This window comes from Cetorhinus maximus, chromosome 21 (assembly GCF_964194155.1).
Source record: "Cetorhinus maximus chromosome 21, sCetMax3.hap1.1, whole genome shotgun sequence".
NCBI lineage: Eukaryota > Metazoa > Chordata > Chondrichthyes > Lamniformes > Cetorhinidae > Cetorhinus > Cetorhinus maximus.
The window spans coordinates 33,809,247-33,835,365 of NC_135899.1; the positions used below are offsets into that span (position 1 = coordinate 33,809,247).

Genomic DNA, 26,119 nt, shown 5'->3' on the forward strand with positions numbered 1-26,119 from the left:
CAGCTTGCATTTGCAAAATTAAGAGTTTAAAACTTACATTACTCAATCACTCAATGAATCACTCCTCTTGTTTGGCTAATAAATGAATAAATCAAAAATACATCAAACAAAATCATCAATTACATAGTTTGTTGAAAGCATAACTTATTAATTATAAACTCAATCAAGGCCTGTTCAAAACTTTGAATTCATTTTAATACAGTGATACAATAATGCAGGATACAAAATGGCTGAAGAAGCCACTAGTTTTCATCTCAAAATGGCTTCCTTGATCTTGTGTTATTAACTCAATCAAGACACTTGGCTTTAGTTGATTTATTTTAATACAAACTAACACCTTTAGTTAAAATCTAATTCTAATCACTCCCTAAACTACCTACAGGAAGAGGAGGAGAACTAGGTTCCATGTCCCTCCCACTTGTATCCCTCTCTCCCTGTGCATGTACTGATCCCACCACTGCACGTCATCGGTGCCTTGGATGCTGTGAGTCTTCCTCTTCTGATCTGCTGTCAAACTCATCTGAGGCTACACATCCCACACTGATGTTGTAAGTCGGAAAGCCCCCGAGGATGAAGAACGCTATTCCCACTTTAGAAATCTCTGTCAAATGTTTGGTAGTGGAACTAAGATAAGTGAGGTTTTATACAGATGGGACAATGACAAGTTTAAATCCCCACCTGATATGCTGCTCAATGTCAACTCTGTTTCACCGGTCAGTTTCCCAAGCTTCAGGTTACTCCAGAAATATTTGCAGCATGTGAATTTTAAACACTTCCATGTGGTGTGAAAAATGGTTACTGCCCTCAAACTTTTATTTACATATGATGACATGAGAGGTCACATTAATATGGGAAGCCACAGCGTACAAAGGGATTTATCCAAACATCCCCCTTTTTGTTTGCATAAATAGTACATAAAGAAAATGATCACACTTGAACAAAAAAACTTTTTGCTCTTTCTAGTCTGTTCCAACTTTGTCTGCCCCTACCCATGCATTGCACTTTTATCTTTAAAGTGTTCAGGTCTTCACTTCCAAATGACATCTTTGCAAATGAAGTAACACCCTTTGCAAATGCTTTGGAGCAGATAGAAGCGGTTTAAGAAAGATATTTTGAAGTGGCTTGTAGTCAGACTGCACCATCACTTTCTCCTGAACAAGTACTGGTTGCAATGCTCACAAGCAAAGGCAATAGCCAGGCACTCTTTCTCCATCTGTGCATAGAGTCATTTAGTTTGTGTTAATGCTCTGGATTCAAACACAACTGGTTGTCCTTGCTGCATGAAAGTTGCTCCAAGTCCTGTTTCACCGGCATCTCACTTCAGAGTGACTTCATCATTGACATCATAGTATCTCAGCACTGGTGATGTCACTAGTTGTTTGATGTGAGTGAAAACTGCTTCTTGTTCTGTGTCCCAATAACACTGAACATCCTTTGCAGTGAGTTTGTAGAGGGGTTCACACTCTGATGACAATTTGGGCAAGATCCTAGCTAGGTAGTTCCCATGTGGGTTCGCTGATGTTCTAGGAGATCCAACAGCCGTGTGAAGGATTTCTGACAGAACTCACAGCGGTATCTCACATCGAAGATATCAAGAAAACTTTATCGCAAACCTCCCACCTGAATGGTTACTCTCTTGTGTGGATCCTCTGATGGAGCAGGAGTTTAGATGACTAAGAATGTTTGGTTGCTCTCCTCACACTTCAATGATTTCTCCCCTGGTGGACTGTCTGATCAGGAGCTTCAAAAACTTTGTGAAGGCTTTATCACATACCTCACATTTGAACTGTTACTTTTATGTGAAATCTTTGGTGTTTGCAGAAGATTGGAAACTGTGAGAATGATTTGTCACACACTTCCCACTTGAAGAACGGTTTCTCCCCTGTGTGACTGCTTTGGTATACTTGGAGGCTTGATGAATGCGAGGATGATTTGTTACACACCGCATGTGAATGGTTTCTCCCATGTGTGGATTCTCTGATGGATCTTGAGCTTTGATAACCGCGTGATGGCTTTGTCACATACCACATAATTTAACAGTCTCTCCCATGTGTGAATGCGTTGGTGTCTGCGGAAGTTCGATGAATCCGAGAATGATTTCTTGCACACCTCATGTGAATGGTTTCTCCCTGTGTGGACTGTCTTATGGAGCAGGAGTTTGAATTACTGAGAGAATGATAGAGCAGGAGTTTTGATGAATCTGAGAATGATTGGTCATACACCTCACGTGTGAAAAGTTTCTTTCCTGTGTGAATGCAGTGGTGCAGACAGAGATTTGATGACTGTGAGAATGATTTGTCTCACACTTCACACATGAATGGTCTCTCTCCCATGTGGATCCTTTGATGAACCAGAAGCTTCAATAGTGTGAAGGCTTTGTCTCACATCTCACACATGAAAGATCCCTCCCCACTGTCATTGCGTTGGTTTACAGAGAGGTTCTGAGACTGCGAGAATGATTTGTCACACACCTCACACGTGAATGGTTTCTCCCTTCTGTGGACTGTCTGATGCAGCAGCAGTTTTACTCACTATGAGAATGATTTGTCAAACACTTCACACTTGAATGGTCTCTCCTCTGTGTGAATGCGTTGATGTACACAGAGGTTCGATGACCGCGAGAATGATTTGTTGCACAGCTCACACTTGAATGGTTTCTTCCCTGTGTGAATACGTTGGTGTATACGGAGAGTCGATGACCGCGAGAATGATTCGTCGCACACCTCACACGTGAATGGTCTCTCCCCTGTGTGAGTGCGTTGGTGTACAAGGAGGTTTGATGACTGTGCAAATGATTTGTTGCACACCTCACATTTGAATGGTTTCTCCCCTGTGTGAATGCGTTGGTGAACACGGAGGGCCGATGACCATGAAAATGATTCATCACACACCTCGCATGTGAACGGTCTCTCCCCTGTGTGAGTGCGTTGGTGGACACGGAGGGTCGATGACCACGAGAATGATTTGTCACACACCTCACATGTGAATGGTCTCTCTCCTGTGTGAATGCGCTGGTGTGCACGGAGGCTTGATGACTGAGTGAATGATTCATCGCATACCTCGCATGTGAATGGTCGCTCCCCTGTGTGAATGCGTTGGTGTACACGGAGGTCCAATGAACGTGAGAATGATTTGTTACACACCTCACATGTGAATGGTTTCTCCCCTGTGTGAATGCGTCCATGTCTCCGGAGGGCCGATAAATCGGAGAATGATTTGTTGCAAACCTCGCACGGGAATGGTTTCTCCCCAGTGTGAATGCGTTGGTGGACACGGAGGGTCGATGACTGTGTGAATGATTCATCACAGACCCCGCATGTGAATGGTCTCTCCCCTGTGTGAGTACGTTGGTGTACACGGAGGTCCGATGACTGTGAGAATGATTTGTTGCAGACCTCACAAGTGAAAGGCTTCTCTCCTGTGTGAATCCTCTGGTGTCTCAGGACCTTGGAGGAACTGGTGAAAGCCGCTTCACATACTTCACACTTGAAGGGTTTCTCCCCCGTGTGAATCCTCTGATGAATCAGGAGACTCGAAGGTTTCACAAAAGCTTTATTACACACCTCACACTTAAATCGTTTGTCTTCCATGTGGCTGCCCTTGTCTTAACAGAGGTTGTAAGAGATGCACCTTGTGTGTTAGAAGAATTTTAAGAGCCTGTGGATCCCTCCTCACACTTAAACAGCCTCACATCTGTGGGAATAAGTCAGTGGTTCATGAGGCTCGATGAATGATTGAAGCTCTCACCACACTTGGAGCCACTCACACTTCTTCCCAGCCTCACCCTGACCGATCGCCCACAGCTGAACCTTCGGAAAGGATGTTTCTGATGGAAGGTTCCACACCACTGACCAGTTTCAGATCTGATGATATGTCAAAGCTTCCCTGACCCGACCAATTTCCAGATGACGGTTTCACTGCCCAACCTTCTCTGTGTTCAGCAATGCTGCGAAAGGCCTGGATATCTTCCCAAAGTTGTGCAGTTGCTCCTTAGGTGATAGTCAGGATCTATCTGTGGTGTCTATCCTCTGTATTTTCTGGTGTAGTATGGCACAATCCTTCTGTAAAACAGAGAAGGGAAACATGATTTCCTCCACCTCCCTTTCCTCCTTTGCTGAAGGGGCTGACTCTTCAGTTAGAGACTGTTCCACAGTGTGTGCCAGTCTGCTATTCCCCTGTGTGGGGGATCAGATACAAGTCCTTTCTTTTTCCTCACTTGACTGTCACACACCCTCTGTTTCTAACAGGGCTACTGCATAGTGACCAGGAGCTACTTTTTTTCCTCTGCCCAGCTCCCCATCTTCCCAGGCATTGTGAGAGCAATGGAAAAGACAGTTGGGCGGAGTGTAAAACGGGCCATCAATTCACTATGAGCTCCTCTCGTGCTGGCCAAGAGTATGTGTTTAATATAAAAAACACTCAGAAGAAATGTTAATTCAGAGAAGATTTTGAAAATTCTCCCCTTGTTTTCCAAAATTATTTGAAGAAAACACACTGGGCAGGAAGCGCTCGAAACTAAGGAAAATATTGCTTCAGTGTAGCTGATTGAAGGGTTCTGCTTTATCCTGGGAAATTAGATACACTGCACTCGCTCAGACTGCACATCCCAAATTCAGCTATCAGCCATAGCACTGGGCAAAACTATCAAATCCAAGCCCAGGCTTTTGGGAAAGGCCAAGGCCTTCAGGCAAAATCTTTAAAGAAGGGATTGAAAGACATTTCAATAAATGTATCTCTGCACCCCCCAGATAATTAAACCTCACCTTCTCATATTCAGTAATGACCCATCAACAAAACTCAGTCTGTAAATCAGAAGGGAAATGCTTCCAATAAACACATTCAATATCCAACACACAGCTCCAGTCAAACAGTTCAGCACAAAGCACCGAGTAAACAGCTCTCTCAGCTGGATGTTCTCACACAGCATAAGGGGCATTTCCACAGCTGATTCCCCACAGGATAGTCAGGCTGCCTGAAGATTAGTGTGGATATTATGTGATGTAATTATTATAAATTCTGTTCCTTCACTTACCATCTCCTCACTTGGTTTTCAGTCCCTACAGGAAGTGAAGCAGTTGTGGAAGAGGAAGAGGAGAGAATGGGCAGAGTGGGTGGGCTCTCTGATTGATGTCTCTCACAACCAATCCAAATATTTCTGGAGCAACATGAGTTTCCTGAAGCTTGGGAAACTGACCGGTGAAATGGAGGTGACTTTGAGCAGCAGATCAGGTGGGGATTTAAACTTGTCATTGTCTCATCTGAATAAAACCTCACTTATTGCAGCTGCTGTCTCAGTTCCCCCGGCAAACGTTTGACAGAGATTTCTAGTGTGGGAACAGCATTCTTCTTCCTTGAAGTTTTTCAAACTGACAACATGAGTGTGGGATGTGTAGCCTCAGATGAGTTTGACAGCAAATCAGAACAGAAAGTTTGCAAAGTTGCCTGTCTCTCTTTCTCTGGCCCTGATAGGCCTTCTTCACCCGACAATGCACCCCCCCCCTGCTCCTACCATAGGTCTTTTCCTGCCCTCTATCTCACTCCCTCTCTGTCTCCCTCCTACATTCCCCCCTCTCTCTCTCTTCTCCCTTCACATTCCACCTCTCTCTCTCTCTGTCCCTCACTCGCTCTCACGTTCTCTCTCCCTCCCTCCTCCCTCTCACATTCCCCCTCACTCTCCCTCCCTCCCTCTCACGTTCCCCTCCTCTCACAGTCAAAGCTGGAGCTGCTTTGTCTGTGTTAGATCCTCCACCATCTTGTCCTCCCTCTCTCCTTTGGATCCGCTAATGGTGGTGCCAAGATCCCAGTTCTCTTTTTCTTTTCTATTGAAATAGGAGTGTTGCTGTAACTTGAAGAGGGGCCATGGGTGGGGTTGTGCGGGGTGTGGAGGGGAGGGAGCTGTCTATTTCTAAATAATTAAAAAAAGAACTACCTGAGTGCATCCTCGCCATGGCTGCCACAAAAAGCCTCTCCCTCCCCTGCTCAATAAGAAATATTCAACTGAATAAGGATTTTTAAAAATAAATAATTCCAGAAGGAGGAAAAAAGTGTCAACGATCCAATGACTCCCAAGTTCTGAGGTTCTGCTCTGAAGAGAATTGTTTCCATCTCTCTTCAACTCATGGAAAAGGTTTTCTTTTGCTTTAAATTCTCCTCCAATCACAGTTTCTGTCTCTCCTGCCCAAAGGCCTTTGTGAATTTTTCGCCTGTCTTTCATTTTCCACTGTCTGATATTTTTAACCCTACTTTCCAGTGCTGGGCAGAGGAAAGGAAGTAGCCACATTGTCTACTCCTGGTCACTATCCAGTGCCCCTACTAGATACAGAGGGCGTGTGACAGTCAGGTGAGGAAAAAGAAAGATAAAAGCAAAATACTGCGGATGTTGGAAATCCGAAACAAAAACAAAACTACCTGGAAAAACTCAGCAGGTCTGACAGTATCTGCGGAGAGGAACACAGTTAACGTTTCGAGTCCGTATGACTCTTCATCAGAACTAAGGAAAAATAGAAAAGAGGTGAAATATAAGCTGGTTTAAGTGGGGGGGGGGGGGGGGGGGGGTGGGACAGGCAGAGCTGGATAGAGGGCCAGTGATAGGTGGAGATTGCCGAAAGATGTCATAGACAAAAGGACAAAGGGGTGTTGACGTTGGTGATATTAGCTAAGAAATGTGCTAATGGTGACATTAAGGGTAGAAAGCAGGATGAGCAAGGGACAGATAGCCCTAATGGGGGTGGGGTGGGGGGAAGAGATCGAAATAGGCTAAAAGGTAGAGATAAAACAATGGATGGAAATACATTTAAAAATAATGGAAATAGGGGGAAAAGAAAAATATATATAAATTATTGAAAAAAGGGGGATCAGAAAGGGAGCGGGGATGAAGGAGAGAGTTCACGATCTAAAGTTGTTGAACTCAATATTAAGTCCGGAAGGCTGTAAAGTGCCTAGTCGGAAGATGAGGTGCTGTTCCTCCAGCTCGCGTTGAGCTTAACTGGAATATTGCAGCAGGCCAAGGACGGACATGTGGGCATGAGAGCAGGATGGTGTGTTGAAATGGTAAGCGACAGGGAGGTTTGGGTCATGCTTGCGGACAGACCAAAGGTGTTCCGCAAAGCGGTCACCCAGTCTGCATTTGGTCTCTCCAATGTAGAGGAAATGGCATTGGGAGCAGCGAATGCAGTAGACTAAATTGAGGGAAATGCAAGTGAAATACTGCTTCACTTGAAAGGAGTGTTTGGGCCCTTGGACGGTGAGGAGGGGGGAAGTAAAAGGGCAGGTGTTGCAGCTTCTGTGGTTGTATGGGAAGGTGCCGTGGGAGTTGGCGGAAATGGCGGAGGATGATCCTTTGAATGCGGAGGCTGGTGGGGTGATAAGTGAGGACAAGGGAGACCCTATCATGGTTCTGGGAGGGAGAGGAAGGTGTGAGAGCAGATGCGCGGGAGATGGGCTGGACACGGTTGAGGGCCCTGTCAACCACCGTGGGTGGAAAACCTCGGTTAAGGTAGAATGAAGACATGTCAGAGGAACTGTATTTGAAAGTGGCATCATCAGAACAGATGCGATGGAGGTGAAGGGACTGAGAGAATGGGATGGAGTCCTTACAGGAAGCGGGGTGTGAGGAGCTGTAGTCGAGGTAGCTGTGGGAGTTGGTAGACTTGTAATGAATATTGGTGGACAGTCTTATCACCAGAAATTGAGACAGGGAGGTCAAGGAAGGGAAGGGAATTGTCAGAGATGGACCATGTGAAAATGATGGAGGGGTGGAAATTGGAAGCAAAATTAATACATTTTTCCAGGTCCAGACGAGAGCATGAAGCAGCACCGAAGCAGTCATTGATGTACCGGAGAAAGAGTTGTTGAAGGGGGCCGGAGTAGGACTGGAACAAGGAATGTTCCACATACCCCATAAAGAGACAGGCATAACTGGGGCCCATGAGGGTATCCATAGCCACACCTTTTATTTGGAGGAAGTGAGAGGAGTTTACGGAGAAATTGTTCAGTGAGGGAACAAGTTCAGCCAGATGGAGGAGAGTAGTGGTGGATGGGGATTGTTCGGGCCTCTGTTCGAGGAAGAAGTGGAGGAAAAAGAAAGGATTTGCATCTGATCCCCACACAGGGGAATAGCAGACTGGTACTCACGGTGGAACAGTCTCTAACTGAGGAGTCAGCCCCTTCAGCAAAGGAGGAGAGGGAGTTGGAGGAAATCATGTTTCCTTTTCCTGTTTTACAGAAGGATTGCACCGTACTACACTAGAGAATACATAGAGAATAGACACCGCAGATAGATCCTGACCATCACCCAAGGAACAACTGCACAACTTGGGAAGACATCCAGTCCCTTCACAGCAACACAAAAACAAAAATACCTGGAAAAACTCAGCAGGCCTGGCAGCATCTGCGGAGAGGAGCATAGTTAACGTTTCGAGTCCGAATGACCCTTCAACAGAACTAAGTAAAAATAGAAGAGAGGTGAAATATTTAACTTGAAGAAGTATTGCTCTTCTATTTCACCTCTCTTCTATTTTTACTTAGTTCTGTTGAAGGGTCATTCGGACTTGAAACGTTAACTGTGCTCCTCTCCGCGGATGCTGCCAGACCTGCTGAGTTTTTCCAGGTATTTTTGTTTTTGTTTTGGATTTCTGCATCTGCAGTTTTTTGCTTTTATTTCAGTCCCTTCACAGCATTGCTCAACACAGAGAAGGTTGGGCAGTGAAACTATCATCTGGAAATCAGTCGGGTCAGGGGAGCTTTGACATAATCATCAGATCTGAAACTGGTCGGTGTTGTGTAACCTTCCATCAGAACCAACCTTTCCAAAGGTTCAGCTGTGGGTGATCGGTCAGTGTGAGGCTGGGAAGAAGTGTGAGTGGGCTCCAAGTGTGGTGAGAGCTTCAATCATTCATCGAGCCTTATGAACCACTGACTCATTCCTACGTGAGAGGCTGTTCAAGTGTGAGGTGTGTGAAGAGGACTCCACAGACTCATAACGTCTCCTAACACACAAGGTGCATCTGTTGTCTAACTGTTAAAAGAAGGACAACCACATGGAAGAGAAACCATTCAAGTGCGAGGTGTGTGACTGAGCTTTCACTAAATCATCAATCCTTGTGAATCACCGACGCATCCACACTGCGGAAAAGCCTTTCATGTGTGAGGTTTGTAACAGGGGCTTTGCACAATCATCAGGCCTGGTGATTCACTGGCACGTTCACACAAGGGAGAAACCATTCATATGCGAGGTGTGTGGCAAATCATTCTTAAAGTCATCGACCCTTTGTGTACACCAATGCATTCACACAAGGGAGAAACCATTCACATGCGAGGTATGCAATAAATCATTCTCGAAACCATCGTCCCTCCGCATACACCAACGCATTCACACCGGGGAGCAACCGGTCAAGTGTGAGGTGTGTAACAAAGTCTTCACACAGTTAGGGAACCTCCTGTTCCATCAGAAGATCCACACAGGGGAGAAACCCTTCAAGCGTGAGGTTTGTGATAAAGCTTTTGTAACACCTTCGAGCCTCCTGATACACCAGAGGATTCACACAGGGGAGAAACCATTCAAGTGTGCAACCGAGTGTTCACACAGTTATCGAACCTCCGTGCACATCAACACCTTTGCACAGGGGAAAAGCTGTTTAAGTGTGAGGTGTGTGACAAATCATTCTCACAGTCATCATTTTAGTAGGAAGAATGCAGAGAGACGATATAAAGTAAAGGGTACAATTCTAAAGGGGGTGCAGGCGCAGAGGGACCTGGGTGTACATGTTTGCAACATCATTGAAGGTGGCAGGACAGGTTGAGAGAGCAGTTAATAAAGCATACGACATCCTGGGCTTTATCAATAGGGGCATAAAGTACAAAAACAAGGAAGTTATGTTAAACCTGTATAAAACACTGGTTCAGCCTCAACTGGGGTATTGCATCCAGTTCTGGGCATCACAATTTAGGAGGGATGTGAAGGCATGAGAGAGAATGCAGAAAAGATTCACGAGAATGGTTCCTAAGATGAGGAACTTCAGTTATGTAGATACATTGGAGAAGTTGGGACTGTTCTCCTTGGAGAAGAGAAGGTTCAGAGGAGATTTGATAGAAATATTAAAAATCATGTGGGATGTGGACAGAATGGATAGAGAGAAACTGTTCCCATTGGTGGAAGGATCAAGAACCAGAGAGCACAGATTTAAGGTCATTGGCAAAAGAAGCAATGGTGACATGAAGAAAAACTTTTTCATACAGCGAGCTATTAGGATCTGGAATGCACTGCCTGAGAGAATGTGGTGGAGGCAGGTTCAATTGAGGAATTCAAAAGGGAATTGGATCATTATCTGAAATAGAAAAATGTGCAGGGCTTTGGGGAAAAGGCAGGGGAGTGGCACTAGGTGAATTGTTCCTTCAGAGGACCAGCACAAACATGACAGGCAGAATGGCCTCCTGTGTTATGATTTATGAGAATCAGGAGGAGGGAGATAATGATAAGGAGGAGAAGAGTGGGCAGGAAAGTGGAATTCAGACATGATTGTATTAAATGGAGGAGCTGGCTCGACAGGCCAGATGGTCGACTCCTGATTCTATTTCTTATGTTCTTGAGACAAGGACAAATAAGCGGGGACAGTAATGAGAAGGAGGGGGAGATAGAGTAATGAGGCTGACCCTCCAGTGCAGTACTGAAGGAGTGCTGCACTGTCAGAGGTACCATCTTTCAGATGAGTTAAACCAGGGGTGGGGAACCTTTTTCTTATCATCACTCACACATAGACAAAATCAGTCTTGGGCCACAAACACATAAAAAACATATTTTCTTATTTTTTAAGAGAGAATACAGAAACGTTCAATCAACCCAGTGCTTTATGTGATGGCTGAGTGCTTTTTCTTAATGAATCTTGTTATTGTAGAGGTATGAACACTGTGGACTGTGACTGCCGCTGGTGGTGACCTTTAAACAGTGGAGTTTGGCTTGCCACCACCTTCTCAAAGGCAATTAGGGATGGGCAATAAATGCTGGCCTAGCTGGCAACATCCACATCCCATGAATGAATAGTAAAAAGGTGGCACAGTCTGGACTTGCCTCCCTTGCTAAACTCAGTTAGGTTTTGGGACTGGGTTTTGTTATGGGGTGGTCCTCACATATACCCTGGCGTCCTCTTTTAACATTCTCCGGGGGAAGTATGGTCCTCAGGCCAATCCCCACCATATTATAGGAAAGCGGCAGCAAACAGAAATGGACACAAAATAACAATACACAAAAATAAGTGGCTTTGAATGTGGCTCCGATCACTAATCCCTTTCTTTATGGTTCTGTTCCTGTCCCTATCCTTTACAGCAGCTTCCTGAAGTCTGGGCAGGGGGCTCTTTTACCCTGTCATTTCATTTCCCATGGCGTTGGCATGGACTGAAATATTAAAGTTTTTTGGAAAAATACTAAACAATGTTTAAATAATCTTTTGTTAGTCTCTAATTATTTGTAAATTTTTAAATTCTATGACTATTTATATGGGAATTGTTTTCTCTGACATATTTCTTGAGATCCCACCATGGGCCGGATGAAAAAGTGCAATGGGCCACATCTGGCCCCTGGGCTGGGGGTTCCCCACCCCTGAGTTAAACCAAGGCCCTGTCTACTCTCCTAGGTATATGTAAAAAGATCCCATGACATTATGTCGTAGAAGAGCCGGGAGTTATCCCTGATGTCCTGATCAATATGGATCCCGCAAACAACTTCGCAAAAACAGATTATCTGGTCATGATCACATTGCTGTTTGTGGGAGCTTGCTGTGGGCACAAATTGGCTGTCATGTTTCCTACATTACAGTGACTTCACTTCAAAAAGCACTTCATTGGCTGCAAAGTGCTTTCAGACACCCTGAGTTTTTGAAAGTTGATATGTAAATGCAAGTCTTTCTTTCTTAGGCAAATGTTATGCTTCCTGTGAATTGGAAATTATTATAAACCCATTGATGGAGAAAGTATATCAGCCCACAGTGACATTGACCAATATATTGTGTACAGGACTCTGTGTTTCAATGAATAGGAATACACCATGCTGACAAATCAGGTAGTTTGGGTGAAGCTAAGCAAATGAATTTATTGTGAGTTATAAATCTATACAGAAGATTGATAAAATAGCAGACAAACAACACAATATTGAGCTTGCATCAAACTTTGAATCAACCAAAATAACAAAGAATTTGAAAGTGACTCAAGATCTTCCCCAGAACATGAAATGAATCTTGGAAGAGTGTAAGGTGAACATATCACACCGTTATTACATTGAGGCACGATGGGCTGAGGGAACTCAGGTCTGTACTCACCCCCACTCCCTCACCATACTCCCCCCAGACAGGAGAGTACACACATTCCCCATGGTATTAGTCAAACACCCATCACCTGAAGAGGATCTGTATATAATTCACATCACCAACTAAAGCAGGGTCTGATTCTATCCCATACTCACTCTTGAGAGCTGGCTCACTTTGCTAACACACACTCTCACCAGGGTACTCTCTCAGAATACGACAGACAGAAATTTCTTTAAAATCCCTGTGCTTTAGTCTGGCTCCCAATTCCAATGGTCAGAAATGACATCGAACTTTAGTAGCTCAGGATGGTACCAGTTTCCATCATACAAACCCATCAATAGTTACAGAGATCCAGTGGTCATGTGGGTCCATTCCTGGAAGACACTCTTCCCCCAGACGAGTTGGACAAAGCTTTCTAATTCCCAACTCGGTGCCCTTTGGCCCTCCATTCACCACAATGCTTCTGTCACCATCAATCTGGTTTAATCACTCCCTCATATCCACCTTCTACACCCTCGTTCCCAAAATTACCTTTACTCCCTTTCTGGTCAATCTCTCTGCTTCTCAAATCCAAGGGGTAAAGATTTGAACATATCTGGTACACAACTGGTTTAGCCATTCATCACCAGATCTGACTGGACCACATCAAGCACTAGTGGTCCTGCTTTCCTCTGCCAAAACTGCTCATTACTCCAGGACCATCCTGAAGAGAAAAGATAACCTACAACTTTTCCTCCTTGTCACGCCCAATAAAGGGATGTCATATTCAGAACTTTTAAGATACGAGTTTACTTAATGTGGACTCAGATGACCTGCCCTGTGTATTCAAGAGCTGACTCACTGTCTAACAGAAACAAAACGTACGTTATTCCAGACTTAAAGTTGTGAACTACAAATATCCTGAGACCGTCAGAAGATATTCCTGAATTGAATGGGGTTGCTTTTTGAAACAAAGAGGGTAATTGTTTTAACCCCCTCAGGAAGAATGTCTTAAAACATTAAACCAGGATGTGGCTCATTAACCTAAACCACCACACTTGGAAAACAATCCGCGATTGTGAGGAATCATATGGTAGGGCAGTCATGTTGGTCCCTTTTTAACCTTTAAATGCTGACTGCAGAGAAAGACAGAGCAGCACACATGGCAGTACCATCTGTGCCTTAAAGCACTGGAGGCTGTAGTATCACAAGGTCTCCGAGGCTGTTTCATTTCAGGTCCACCAATACAGCAAACTGACTTCCCGGTAACAAACAACTAACTTCGCGACCTGAAGCCCATCTCTTCAAGAGAACCCTGAAAACAACTTTGGCACATGACTTCACCTGTTGGAATTCAAGTAAATCATACTTTGAGAGCGAAGACATCTTTCCAGCAGGTCTGGAACGCATTTGCACCACAACAAGATGATCACGTGAATTATGAACTATTCCTTTTGTCCTTTGTAAAAGTTGTGACGAATATCTAGTTCATGGTTCATGTTAATATTTTAGAGGTAATGTTTAGTTATGGAAAGATTGTTTTGTGAAGGTAAGATAAACTAAATTACTGGGCTTTAAAGATTGCCAGAACATCGAAAAGAAAATGGCAGTTCAGAAGGTTACCCATGCTTGTTTAATAGAGTCAGAGGAGAAGAGATGCAGCCACAGAATAGCAGGTGGGCTCACTTAGCTGGGAAACTGGAGAACTGACGTCTACACTGCTAGCAAAGAACTGCAGTCCAGACAGATGTTTTGTTTTGGGAGTTAGAACTAAATTAATTTAAAAGCATTCAGTGAGCGCTGAAAGGCTATGCTGACATGGAGATGGGTGGAGCTTAAGAAGGTGTGCATCTGCCATTTGTAGGAACATTCAAAATAGGAGAAGTAGGCCATTTGGCCCCTCGTGCCTGCTCCGCCATTCAATAAGATCATGGCTGATCTGTTTGTGTTTCTCAAGTTCCACATTCCCATTTTACCCTGATAACCTTTGATTCCCTTGCCTAACAAGAATCTACCTCCTCCTTATAAAATTCAATGACCCCACCTCCACCACCTTCTGAGGCAGAGTTCCAAAGTCGCACAACCCTGAGAGAAAAAAATTCTCCTTATCTCTGTCCTAAGAGGGCATTCCTAGTTGAAAACAGTGTCCCCTAGTTCTGGACTCGCCCACAAGAGGAAACATCCTTTCGACATCCACCTTGTCAAGGCCATTCAGGACCTTGAATACTTCAATCAAATCACCCCTCACTCTTCTAAACTCCAATGGGAAATAAGCCCAGTCTGTCCAACATTCCTAAGAAGACCACCCGCTCATTCCAGGTATCAATCTAGTAAACCTTCTCTGAACCGCATTTACATCCTTCCTTAAAGAAGGGGATCAAAGCTGCACACAGTATTCGACATCCGGTCTCACCAATGCCCTGTATAACTGAAGCATAACATCCGTACTTTTATGTTCAATTCTTCTCTAATAAAGGATAGCATTCCATTAGCCTTCTTAATTAATTGCTGTGCCTGCATGTTAATGTTTTGTGACTCATGCACTGGAACACCTAGATCCCTCTGCACCTCAGAATTCTGCAGCTGTTCTCCGTTTAAGTAATACTCTGCTTTTTCATTTTTCCTGCCAAAGTGAACAACTTCACATTTTCCCACACTATACTGCATTTGCCAGATTTTTGCCCACTCACTCATCTGTCTGTCTGCCTGCCTGCAACCTCCTTAAGTTCTCTTCACAACATACTTTCTGACCTATCTTTGTGTCATTTGCAAATTTAGCTACCATGCCTTCACTCCCTCATCTAAGTCATTGATATAAATTGCAGAAGGTTGAGGCCCTAATACAGACCCCTGTGGGACTCCACTTGTCACATCCTGCCAATTTATGCATACTCTCTGCTTTCTGCCAGCCAGCCAATCTTCTACCCTTGCTAATATGTTACCCCCTACACCATGAGATTTTATTTTCTGCAATAACCTTTGATGTGGCACCTCATCAAATGCCTTCTGGAAATCCAAGTACAGTATGTCTCCAGGCTCCCCCTTTATCCACAGAGGGTGTTACTCCTTCAAAGAACTTAATATGCAGTGTGGTGTGTTTGACCACAGTTTGCCTGTCAACTGATATTTACATTATGTGAATTCTGAATGTTAGATTATAAGATGGACATTGTAAATTGTTTTACTTTTATGACTTTGTATAATAAAATTTGCTTTCCTGGAGTGCGTTTGTGTGTGTGCTTGTGAGAATAAGTGCCATAGTCCTAGATTGCGGGGTGAGTGTTTAAATAAACAATCATTGTCCTTTTTCATGAAAAACTTGCTGATTATTCAAACTGTCCACACAATCAGGGGGTTAAAAACACACATATTTTCCTCTCAGAAACTCACTGATTATAGGCAGTTGGGAAGGGAACAGGGATTTCAACAGTTCCCTGTCCCCCGACCATGACATACCTAAAACCAACTGTGTCCTTGTGGAACAAAAACAAAAATAGCTGGAAAAACTCAGCAGGTCTGACAGCATCTGCGGAGAGGAACACAGTTGATGTTTCGAGTCCATATGACTCCTCATCAGAACTGAAGATGTGATCAGAATGTGCCATTTCAACACACCACCTTGCTCTCATGCCCACATGTCTGTCCTTGGTCTGCTGCAATGTTCCAGTAAAGCTCAACGCAAACTGGAGGAACAGCACCTCATCTTCCGACTAGGCACTTTACAGCCTTCTGGACTTAATATTGAGTTCAACAACTTCAGATCATGAACTCTCTCCTCCATTCCCACCCCCTTTCCAGTCCCCCCTTTTCTAATTATTTATATTTTTTAAAATATAGTTTTCTTTTCCCACCTATTTCTATTATTTTTAAATTTATTTCCATCCATTGTTTTATATCCACCTTTTAGCCCATTTCGATCCCTTCCCCCCACTCCACCCCCACTAGGGCTGTCTGTCACTTGCTCGTCCTGCTTTCTACCCTTAATGTTACCATTAGCGCATTTCTTAGCTAATATCACCACCGACAACACCCCTTTGTCCTTTTATCTATGACATCTTTGGCAATCTCTTCTTTGCCTCCACCTATCACTGGCCCTCTATCCAGCTCTACCTGTCCCACCCCCCTCAACCAGCTTATATTTCACCTCGTTTCTATTTTTCCTCAGTTCTGATGAAGAGTCATACGGACTCAAACCGTTAAGTGTGTTCCTCTCCGCAGATGCTGTCGGACCTGCTGAGCTTTTCCAGCTATTTTTGTTTTTGTTTCAGATTTCCAGCATCCGCAGTATTTTGCTTTTATCTTAGTGTCCTTGTGGAAGTTATGTTCCAGCTGTACAGAGCTCTGTTTAGACCCTATCTGGAGAACTGTGTTCAGTTCTGGGCACCGCACCTCAGGAACGATATATTGGCCTTGGAGGGAGTGCAGCGTAGATTCACCAGAATGTTCCTGAGGCTAAAAGGGTTAAATTATGAGGGCAGGTTGCACAGACTGAGCCTGTATTTCCTTCAATGTAGAAAATTAAGGGGTAATCTAATTGAGGTGTTTAAGATGATAAAACAAGTTGATCGAGTAGTTAGAGAGAAACTATTCCTCTGGTGGGAGAGTCCAGAACAAGGGGGCAGAGCATTAAAATTCGAGCCAGGCTGTTCAGGGGTGATGTCAGCAAACACTTCTTCACAAAAAGGTGACTGGAAATCTGGAACTCTCTCCCCATGAAAATCTGTTAAGGCTGGAGGTCAATTGAAAATTTCAAAACTGAGATTGATAGGTTTATTGTTAGATAAGGGGATTAAGGGTTACAGAGACAAGGCAGGTAGCTAGAGTTCAGATACGGATCAGCCATGATCTAATTGAATGGTGTAACAGGCTCAAGGGATTACTGTAGCTCCTACATTCCTTAAATTCCTCTTCATTGCCCTCTCCACTCTCATCTCCAACGACAATTGATCAGTGTCATCCTGTTCAATCTTCAGCTGAGCTTCTGACCCCATAACCCTCTCCATCACAAATATCGCCTACTTCCCCCTCGGTAACATCGCCCATTTCCAACAATCCCCACCCCCGCGTTCGTCCATCTGCTGTTTAAATCCTCATCCTCATTGACTGCGTGAAGATTCAGTCTCACACCTCACTTGGCTTTCCCACTGTGTGAATGCGACGGTGATCCAACATGCCCCATAGTTGTTCAAAGTCCTTATTACACACCTCACACGTGAATGTTTTCTTCTCCCCTGTGTGAATGCGCCGGTGACTCACCAGGCCTGGTAGCTGTGCAAATCCCTTATTACACACCTCACACTTGAATGGCTTCTCCCCAGTGTGAAGGCGTTGGTGTTCGCGGAGAGTCGATGACTGTGAGAATGATTTGTTACACACTTCACACGTGAATGGTTTCTCCCCAGTGTGAATACGTTGGTGTACACGAAAATGAGATGAGCGCGAGAATGATTTGTCACACACTCTGCAGGTGAATGGTTTCTCCCCGGTGTGAATGCTCTGGTGTTCCAGGAGTCTTGTAGATGTCGGAAAAGCTTTATCACAAGCTTCACACTTGAACGGTTTCTCCCCTGTGTGGATTGCCTGATGGACCAGGAGGCTCGATAACTGTGTGAAGGCTTTGTCACACACTTTACACTTGAATGGTTTCTCCCCTGTGTGAATGCGTTGGTGGACGCGGAGGGTCACTGACTGTGAGAATGATTTGCTGCATACATCACAGGTAAATGGTTTCTCCCCTGTGTGAATGCGTTGGTGTATGAGAAAGTGAGATGAGCATGAGAATGATTTGTTGCACACCTGACACTTGAATGGTTTCTCTTCCATGTGGCTGGCCTTGTGGTAACCGAGGTTCAACAGATGCACCTTGTGCGTCAGGAGATCTTAAGAACCTGTGGAGCCCTCCTCACACTTGAACAGCCTCTCACCGGTAGGAATGAGTCCGTGGTTCATGAGGCTCGATGAATGACTGAAGCTCTCACCACACTTGGAGCCACTCACACTTCTTCCCAGCCTCACCCTGACCGATCACCCACAGCCGAACCATCGGAAAGGTTGGTTCTGACGGAAGGCTCCACGCCACTGACCAGTTTTAGATCTGATGATATGTCAAAGCTTCCCTGACCCGACCGATTTCCAGATGATGGTTTCACTGCCCAACCTTCTCTGTGTTGAGCAATGCTGTGAAGGGACTGGATGTCTTCCCACAGTTGTGCAGTTGTTCCTTGGGTGATGGTCAGGATCTATCTGTGGTGTCTATCCTCTCTGTATTCTCTGGTGTAGTATGGTGCAATCCTTCTGTAAAACAGGAAAAGGAAACATGATTTTCTCCAACTCCCTCTCCTCCTTTGCTGAAGGGGCTGACTCCTCAGTTAGAGACTGTTCCACAGTGAGTTCCAGTCTGCTATTCCCCTGTGTGGGGGATCAGATATAAGTCCTTTCTATTTTCCTCACTTGACTGTCACACACCCTCTGTTTCCAGCAGGGACACTGGAAAGTGACCAAGAGCAGACAACGTGGCTACTTTCTTTCCTCCGCCCAGACCCCCATCTTCCCAGGCACCGTGAGGACAATGGAAAAGACAGTCGGGCGGAGTGTAAAACGGGCTCTCAATTCACTATGAGCTCGAGTCGTGCTGGTGTAGACCAATTTTACCCTTAGAGTATGTGTTTAATATAAAAAACACTCAAGAGAAACGTTAATTAAATGGAGAATTTGAAATTTCTCTCCTTGTTTTCCATTAAATCCAACAATGGTCAACAACAACTTGCTTAAAATAGCAATAGGGATTTGAAAAGACAGGAAACATCCAGGTCTCAACACACAGACAGAACTATAAAAACAAAAAGCTAAAAGCTACTGCGGATGCTGGAAATCCAAAACAAAAACAGAATTACCTGGAAAAACTCAGCAGGTCTGGCAGCATCGGCGGAGAAGAAATCAGTTAACGTTTCGAGCCTTCATGGCCCTTCGGCAGAACTGAAGCATAGTTAGGAGAAGGGAGAAATATAAACTGGTTTAAGGTGGGGGGAGGGGGGGGGAGAGAGAGACGTTGAGGGTGTGGTGATTGTGGAGATGAGCAGATAATCAAAAGATGTCACAGACAAAAGGGTCAAAGAGGTGTTGAAGGTGGTGATATTTGTCTAAGAAAAGTGCTAATTAAGAATGGAAGACAGAATATTCAAAGTACAGCTCTAGTGGGGGTGGGGTGGACAGACTAACAAGGTTTTAGTTTTAGATTTAAAAATAATGGAAATAGGTGGGGAAAGAAGAATCTATATAAATTATTGAAAAAAAAGGGGGGGGGGAGAAACGGGGTGGGGATGGGGGGAGGGGGAGTTTAAGATCTAAAGTTGTTGAAATCAATATTCAGCCCGGAAGGCTGTAAAGTGCCTAGTCGGATGATGGAGGAGCAGCACCTCATCTTCCGACTAGGCACTTTACAGCCTTCCGGGCTGAATATTGAATTCAACAACTTTAGATCTTAAACTCCCCCTCCCCCCATCCCCACCCCGTTTCTCCCCCCCCCTTTTTTTTCAATAATTTATATAGATTCTTCTTTCCCCACCTATTTCCATTATTTTTAAATCTAAAACTAAAACCTTGTTAGTCTGTCCACCCCACCCCCACTAGAGCTGTACTTTGAATATTCTGTCTTCCATTCTTAATTAGCACTTTTCTTAGACAAAGACCACCACCTTCAACACCTCTTTGACCCTTTTGTCTGTGACATCTTTTGATTATCTGCTCATCTCCACAATCACCACACCCTCAACGTCTCTCTCTCCCCCCCCCACCCCACCCCACCTTAAACCAGTTTATATTTCTCCCTTCTCCTAACTATGCTTCAGTTCTGCCGAAGGGCCATGAAGGCTCGAAACGTTAACTGATTTCTTCTCCGCCGATGCTGCCAGACCTGCTGAGTTTTTCCAGGTAATTCTGTTTTTGACACAGGCAGAACTGACCATTCACAGTCCACAGGATAATAACCAGCTCCCAACACACACACACAGAACTCAACAATAGGAAATCAGTAAGAATCCTCAGACACTCTGCACCTCCCAGATAATTACACCTCACCTTCTCATATTCAGTAATGAGCCATCAACAAAAGTCAGCCTGTAAATCAGAAGGGAAAAGCTTCCAATAAACACACTCAATATCCAACACACAGCTCCAGGCAAACAGTTCAGCACAAAGCACCGAGTAAACAGCTCTCTCAGCTGGATGTTCTCACACAGCATAAGGGGCATTTCCACAGCTGATTCCCCACAGGATAGTCAGGCTGCCTGAAGATTAGTGTGGATATTATGTGATGTAATTATTATAAATTGTGTTCGTTCACTCACCATGTCCTGAGTTGGTTTTGAGTCCCTACAGGAAGTGAAGCAGCTGTGGAAGAGGAAGGGGAGGGAATGGGAAGAGTGGGTGGGGCTCTCTGATTGACGTCTCTCACAGCCAATCCAAATATTTCTGGAGTAACATGAATTTCCTGAAGTTTGGGAAACTGACCGGTGAAACGGAGGCGACTTTGAGCAGCAGATCAGGTGGGGATTTAAACTTGTCATTATCCCATCTGAATAAAACCTCATTCATTGCTGTAACTGCATTGTAACTTTTTGTGACTTGTACGAGAACACCTAGATCCCTCTGCACCTCAGAATTATGCAGTCTTTAAGTTATACTCAGCCTTTTTGTTCTTCCTGTCAAAGTGAACAACTTCACATTTTCCCACATGAAACTCCATTTGCCAGATCTTTGCCAACTCACTCAACTTATCTATATCCATCTGCAACCTCCTCATGCCCTCTTCACAACATACTTTCCTACCTAGATTTGTGTCATCTGCAAATTTAGCTACCATGTCTTCACTCCCTTCATCTAAGTCATTGATGTAAATTGTAAAAAGTTGAGACCCCAGTACAGACCCCTGTGGGACTCCACTTGTCACATCCTGCCAATCCGAAAAAGACCCATTTATGCCTACTCCCTGCTTCCTGCCAGCCAGTCAATCTTCTACCCTTGCTAATATGTTACCCACTACACCATGCGCTTTTATTTTCCGTAATAATCTTTGTTGTGGCGCCTTATCAAATGCCTTCTGGAAATCCAAGTACAGTATGTCTACAGGCTCCCTTTTATCCACTGCGCATGGTACTCCTTCAAAAAACTCCAATAAATTGGTTAAACATGATTTTCCTTTCACAAAACTATGCTGACTCTTCCCGATTGCCTTGAGCTCTTCTAAGTTCCCAGCTATAACCTCCTTAATGACCGATTGTAACAACTTCCCCACGACAGGCGTCAAGCTAACTGGCCGATAGTTTCCTGCCTCCCTCCCTTCTTGAATAAAGGGGTTATATTAGCTACTTTCCAATCTGATGGAAGCTTTCCAGAATCTAGCGAATTTTGGAAAATTAACTCCAGCACATTGACCTCATTACCCACCTGGGGCTGGGGAGGGACTATTTATCCATAAATAATTATGAAAGACTCACCTCAGCGCATCCTCGCCAGTGGCTGCCAGAAACAGCCTCAATAAAAAACACAAAACTCAACAAGGATTTTAACAAAGGAGGAGAGGGAGTTTGAGGAAATCATGTTTCCTTTTCCTGTTTTACAGAAGGATTGCACCGTACTACACCAGAGAATACAGAGAGGATAGACACCGCAGATAGATCCTGACTATCACCCAAGGAGCAACTGCACAACTGTGGGAAGACATCCAGTCCCTTCATAGCATTGCTCAACACAGAGAAGGTTGGGCAGTGAAACCATCATCTGGAAATCGGTTGAGTCAGGGAAGCTTTGACATATCATCAGACCTGAAACTGGTCAATGGTGTGGAACCTTCCATCAGGACCAACCTTTCCGAAGGTTCGGCTGTGGGCGATTGGTCAGGGTGAGGCTGGGAAGAAGTGTGAATGGCTCCAAGTGCATCTGTTGTACCATTTGTATTACAAGGGCAGCTTCATGGAAGAGAAACTGTTCCAGTATGAGGTGTGTGATCAAACCTTGGCTCAGCCATCAAAGCTCATAAAACATTGACACATTCACACTGGGGAGAAACCCTTCAAGTGTGAGGTTTGTGACAAATCATTTTCACACTCATCGAACGTCCTGGTACATCAGAGGATCCAAGCAGGGGAGAAACTTTTCAAGTGTGAGGTTTGTGTTAAAGCTTTTGTGACATCGACAAGCCTCCTTAGACAGCAAAGTATTCACACAGGGGAGAAGCCGTTCAGGTGTGAGGTTTGTGAGAAGGCTTTCACCCACTCCTCTGATCTCCTGAGGCATCAGAGGATCCATGCAGGTGAGAAACGCTTCAAGTGTGAGGTGTGTGACCGAGCCTTCACATGGTCATCAAATCTTGTGCAACTCCGACGCTTTCACACTGGGGAGAGACCGTTCAAGTGTGAAGTGTGTAACAAGAACTTTGCACAATCATCAGCCCTGGTGGATCACCGGCGCATTCACACCAGTGAGAAACCATTCATATGTGAGGTGTGCACCAAATCATTTGCACACTTATCAACCCTCCGTGTACACCAACGCATTCACACAGGGGAGAAAACGCACACGTGCGAGGTGTGTGACAAATTATTTTTGCAATCACTTTTGCATTCACCAGTGCATTCACACTGGGGAGAAACCATTCAGTTGTGAGGTGTGTAACAAAGCCTTCACAAACTCATTGACGCTCCTGATGCAACAGAGGATCCACACAGGGGAGAAACCCTTCAAGTGTGAGCTGTGTAACCGAGCCTTCACATGTTCATCGACGCTTGTGAAGCACCAACATATCCACACAGGGGAGAAGCTGTTCATTTGCGGTGTGTGTAATGAAGGCTTTGCGTGATCATCAGGCGTGGTAAATCACCGGCGTGTTCACACAGGGGAGAAACTATACATGTGCAAGATGTGTGACAAATCATTCTCACAGTCATTGACCCTCTATGAACACCAACGTATTCACACAGGGGAGAAGCCGAACAGGTTTAAGATGTGTGATAAATCATTCTCGCACTCATCTCACGTTAGCGTACACCGACATATTCACACAGGGGACGAGCCATTCATGTGCGAGGTGTGTGACAAATCCTTTTCACGCTCATCGACTCTCCGCATACACCAATGCATTCACAGAGGGAAGAAACCATTCGAATGTAAAGTGTGTGACAAAGTCTATACAAACTCATCAAACCTCCTGCTGTATCAGAGGAACCACACAGGGGAGTAATCCTTCAAGTGTGAGATTGGGATAAAGTTTTTCCAACATCTTCAAAACTCCTGAAACACCAGCAGATTCACACAGGTGAGAAACCATTCAAGTGTGAGGTATGTGACAAGGCTTTCACACAGTCAGTGTATCTCCTGGTCCATCAGTACACTCACACAGGGTATCAGCTGCCACTGTGGATTCATGGCTGAGGAGTTGTTCAAAGTATTTTTTCCAGCGTTAACAGACAGGATTGTCATCCTTAAGAAGAGAAACACCATCCTGTGAACAAAGGGGATTTTGTCCATTTGATCTCAGTCTATAGATGACCCTCGTGATTTCAAAAAAAGATTTACATGTCATGATGATCAGCATATTGTTGGATCTCTCTCCCCCACATGTCTTTTATCTTCCAGATTTTCCTTTGATCCTACTGTTCGGGAATTGCACCTGGAATTTCTCTCTTTGGTCGGGTTGTTTTAGGGCTGAGACATTGATCTTCTCCCTCTTCGACTTTTGGTCCTTGTGATGTCTTGGTGCTGGGTGGATGTTCATCACCAATCGAACAAGTCGATGATCTGTCCAGCAGGCATCAGTCCCCCACATGGATCGAGTGATACAGACATCACTTAGAACTTTGACTTGGCTTCAGACCTTCCAGAGGAATCTCCGACATGGCCTTTGTTCCCAGAGAAATCCAAGAAAAATGTTGAGAACAACCCCAGGAACTCTTCATGACATTTATCAACATGATCAAAGCATTTAACTCAGTAAATCGTGAGGCTCTGTGGATTGTACTCCAATGATTTGGTTGTCCAAGAAACTTCATCACAATCCTACAATTGCTTCATGATGATATGACTGCAACTGTTTTGAGTGGGAGATCTGAAACAGAAGCCTTCAAAGTCCAGACTGGTGTCAAGCAAGGCTGTGTGATAGACCCCATTCTATTTACAATCTACCTGACAGTGGCAATTCACCTCATCAAAGATCAACTGCCCTCTGGTGTCAGTATTAAATACCATCTAGATGGGAAACTCATTTACCTTGGTCACCTCCGTGCCAAAACTAAACTGACCACCATAGATACACATGATCTACAGTTTGGAGATCACTGCAGTGTCATTGTCAACTCTGCAACAGATTTGCAAACCACTCTCGATCTCTTCAATTCTGCATGTGTTTGTATGATGGAAACGAGCTCCATCCTATGTCACTGAAGTTCGGTGTCATTTCTGATCATCGGAATTGGGAGCCAGATGAAAGCCCAGGGATTTTAAAGAAACTTCTGTCTGTAGTATTCTGAGAGAGTTTCCCCTGATGGGAGTGTGTGTGTGTGTGAGTAAAGTGAAGCAGCTCTCAGGAGTGGGTATGGGGTAGAATCGGACCCTGCTTAATTTGGTGATGTGAATTATAGACAGATCCTCTTCAGGTGATGGGTGTTTGACCAATATCATGGGGAATGTCTGTACTCTCCTGTCTGGGAGGACTACTATCCTGAGTATGGTGAGGGAGTGGGAGTGAGTCTCTACAGACCTGAGTTCCCTCAGCCCATCATACCTTGATGTAATAACGGTGTGATATGTTCACCTTACACTCTTCCAAGATTCATTTCATGTTCTGGGAAAGATCTTGAGTCATTTTCAAATGTTTTGTTAATTTGGTTGATTCAAGGTTTGGTGAAAGCTGAAGACAGTGTTGTTGTTTGTCTGCTGTTTTATCAACCTTTCTGTATAGATTTATAACTCACAATAAATTCACTTTTCAGCGTAAATCAAACTACTGATTTGTCACTTAATCTATCAATGTCCCATTGCAACTTTCCACTCCCATCGATGTTACTGAATGTGTCACCCAACTGAGTGTCATCAGTAAAGTACCCGATACTATTCCTCCATCAAAGTCATTGATCAATATAATGAAAAGCAGAGTCTCCAGTACAGATCCCTAGGGAACACCACTGGGCACATCCTGATAATATCCCTATCCCTTGTGGGACTTGAACCCACAATCCCTACTCTTTTGTCTCCTGTTTCCCAAACAAATTATCAACCCATGTCACAAGGTTCCCTCCAATTCCCTGCACGTTCATCTTGGTGAATAACCTCCTGTGCAGAACATGATCAAATACCTTCTGGAAGTCCAGACAGACAAACCTCCATAGACCCTGTCCAGCATGTTAATGATCTCCTCAAATTGTTTTATTAAATTGATCATGTCGGTTACAATGACTTGCGGCACAAGAATGCAATAACAGCTATAACGACCCAGAGAACATGATGAACATAAGAAATAGGAGCAGGAGTAGGCCATTCAGCCCTAATGCCTACTGCACCATTCAATACGATCAGGGCTAATCTTCTACCTCAATCCCACCTTCCCACACTATCCCTGTATCCTTTATTCCCTCAGCATCCAGAAATCCATCAATCTCGGTCTTGAATATATTCAATGACTGAACATCCACAGCTCCCTGGGAGAGAGAATTCCAAAGATTCTCAGCCCTTTCAGTGAAAATATTTCTCATCTCAGTCCTAATCGACTGACCTCGAATTCTGAAGCTTGAATGACAGGTCGAAACAAACCTTCCACAGCAACACACCTCCAAGTTTTTTATTTTGGAAAAATA

At 44.4% G+C, this 26,119-nt stretch overlaps 3 protein-coding genes and 1 pseudogene across 4 annotated transcripts in view; 2 read left to right on the forward strand and 2 right to left on the reverse strand.

Annotated features, from left to right (window-relative positions):
• LOC144695200 (uncharacterized) overlaps positions 1-5,166 on the reverse strand; it is a 177,647-nt gene extending 172,481 nt beyond the window's left edge. The window contains exon 1 of the mRNA XM_078566087.1: positions 5,033-5,166. The gene's annotated coding sequence lies outside the window, so the exon portion shown is untranslated. The remainder of the gene's footprint in view (positions 1-5,032) is intronic.
• The window catches only part of LOC144695212 (uncharacterized), a 303,141-nt gene extending 297,801 nt beyond the window's left edge, over positions 1-5,340 (forward strand). Inside the window, exon 6 of the mRNA XM_078566106.1 lies at positions 5,055-5,340. Coding sequence (XP_078422232.1) covers positions 5,055-5,315 — 261 coding nt within the window. The 3' untranslated portion in view covers positions 5,316-5,340. The remainder of the gene's footprint in view (positions 1-5,054) is intronic.
• On the reverse strand, positions 169-18,617 carry LOC144695286 (uncharacterized). The gene is given in 3 exon segments (XM_078566198.1): positions 169-3,531; positions 4,633-4,641; positions 17,545-18,617. Coding segments are annotated over 3 exon segments (1,713 nt in total). The 5' UTR covers positions 18,099-18,617; the 3' UTR covers positions 169-2,381.
• A 3,702-nt stretch (positions 18,618-22,319) lies between these two features.
• On the forward strand, positions 22,320-25,269 carry LOC144695160 (uncharacterized; annotated as a pseudogene). Its single transcript, XR_013579893.1, has 2 exons — positions 22,320-22,852; positions 22,932-25,269. The product of XR_013579893.1 is annotated as an uncharacterized LOC144695160 (transcript).
• Positions 25,270-26,119: the final 850 nt, after the last annotated feature.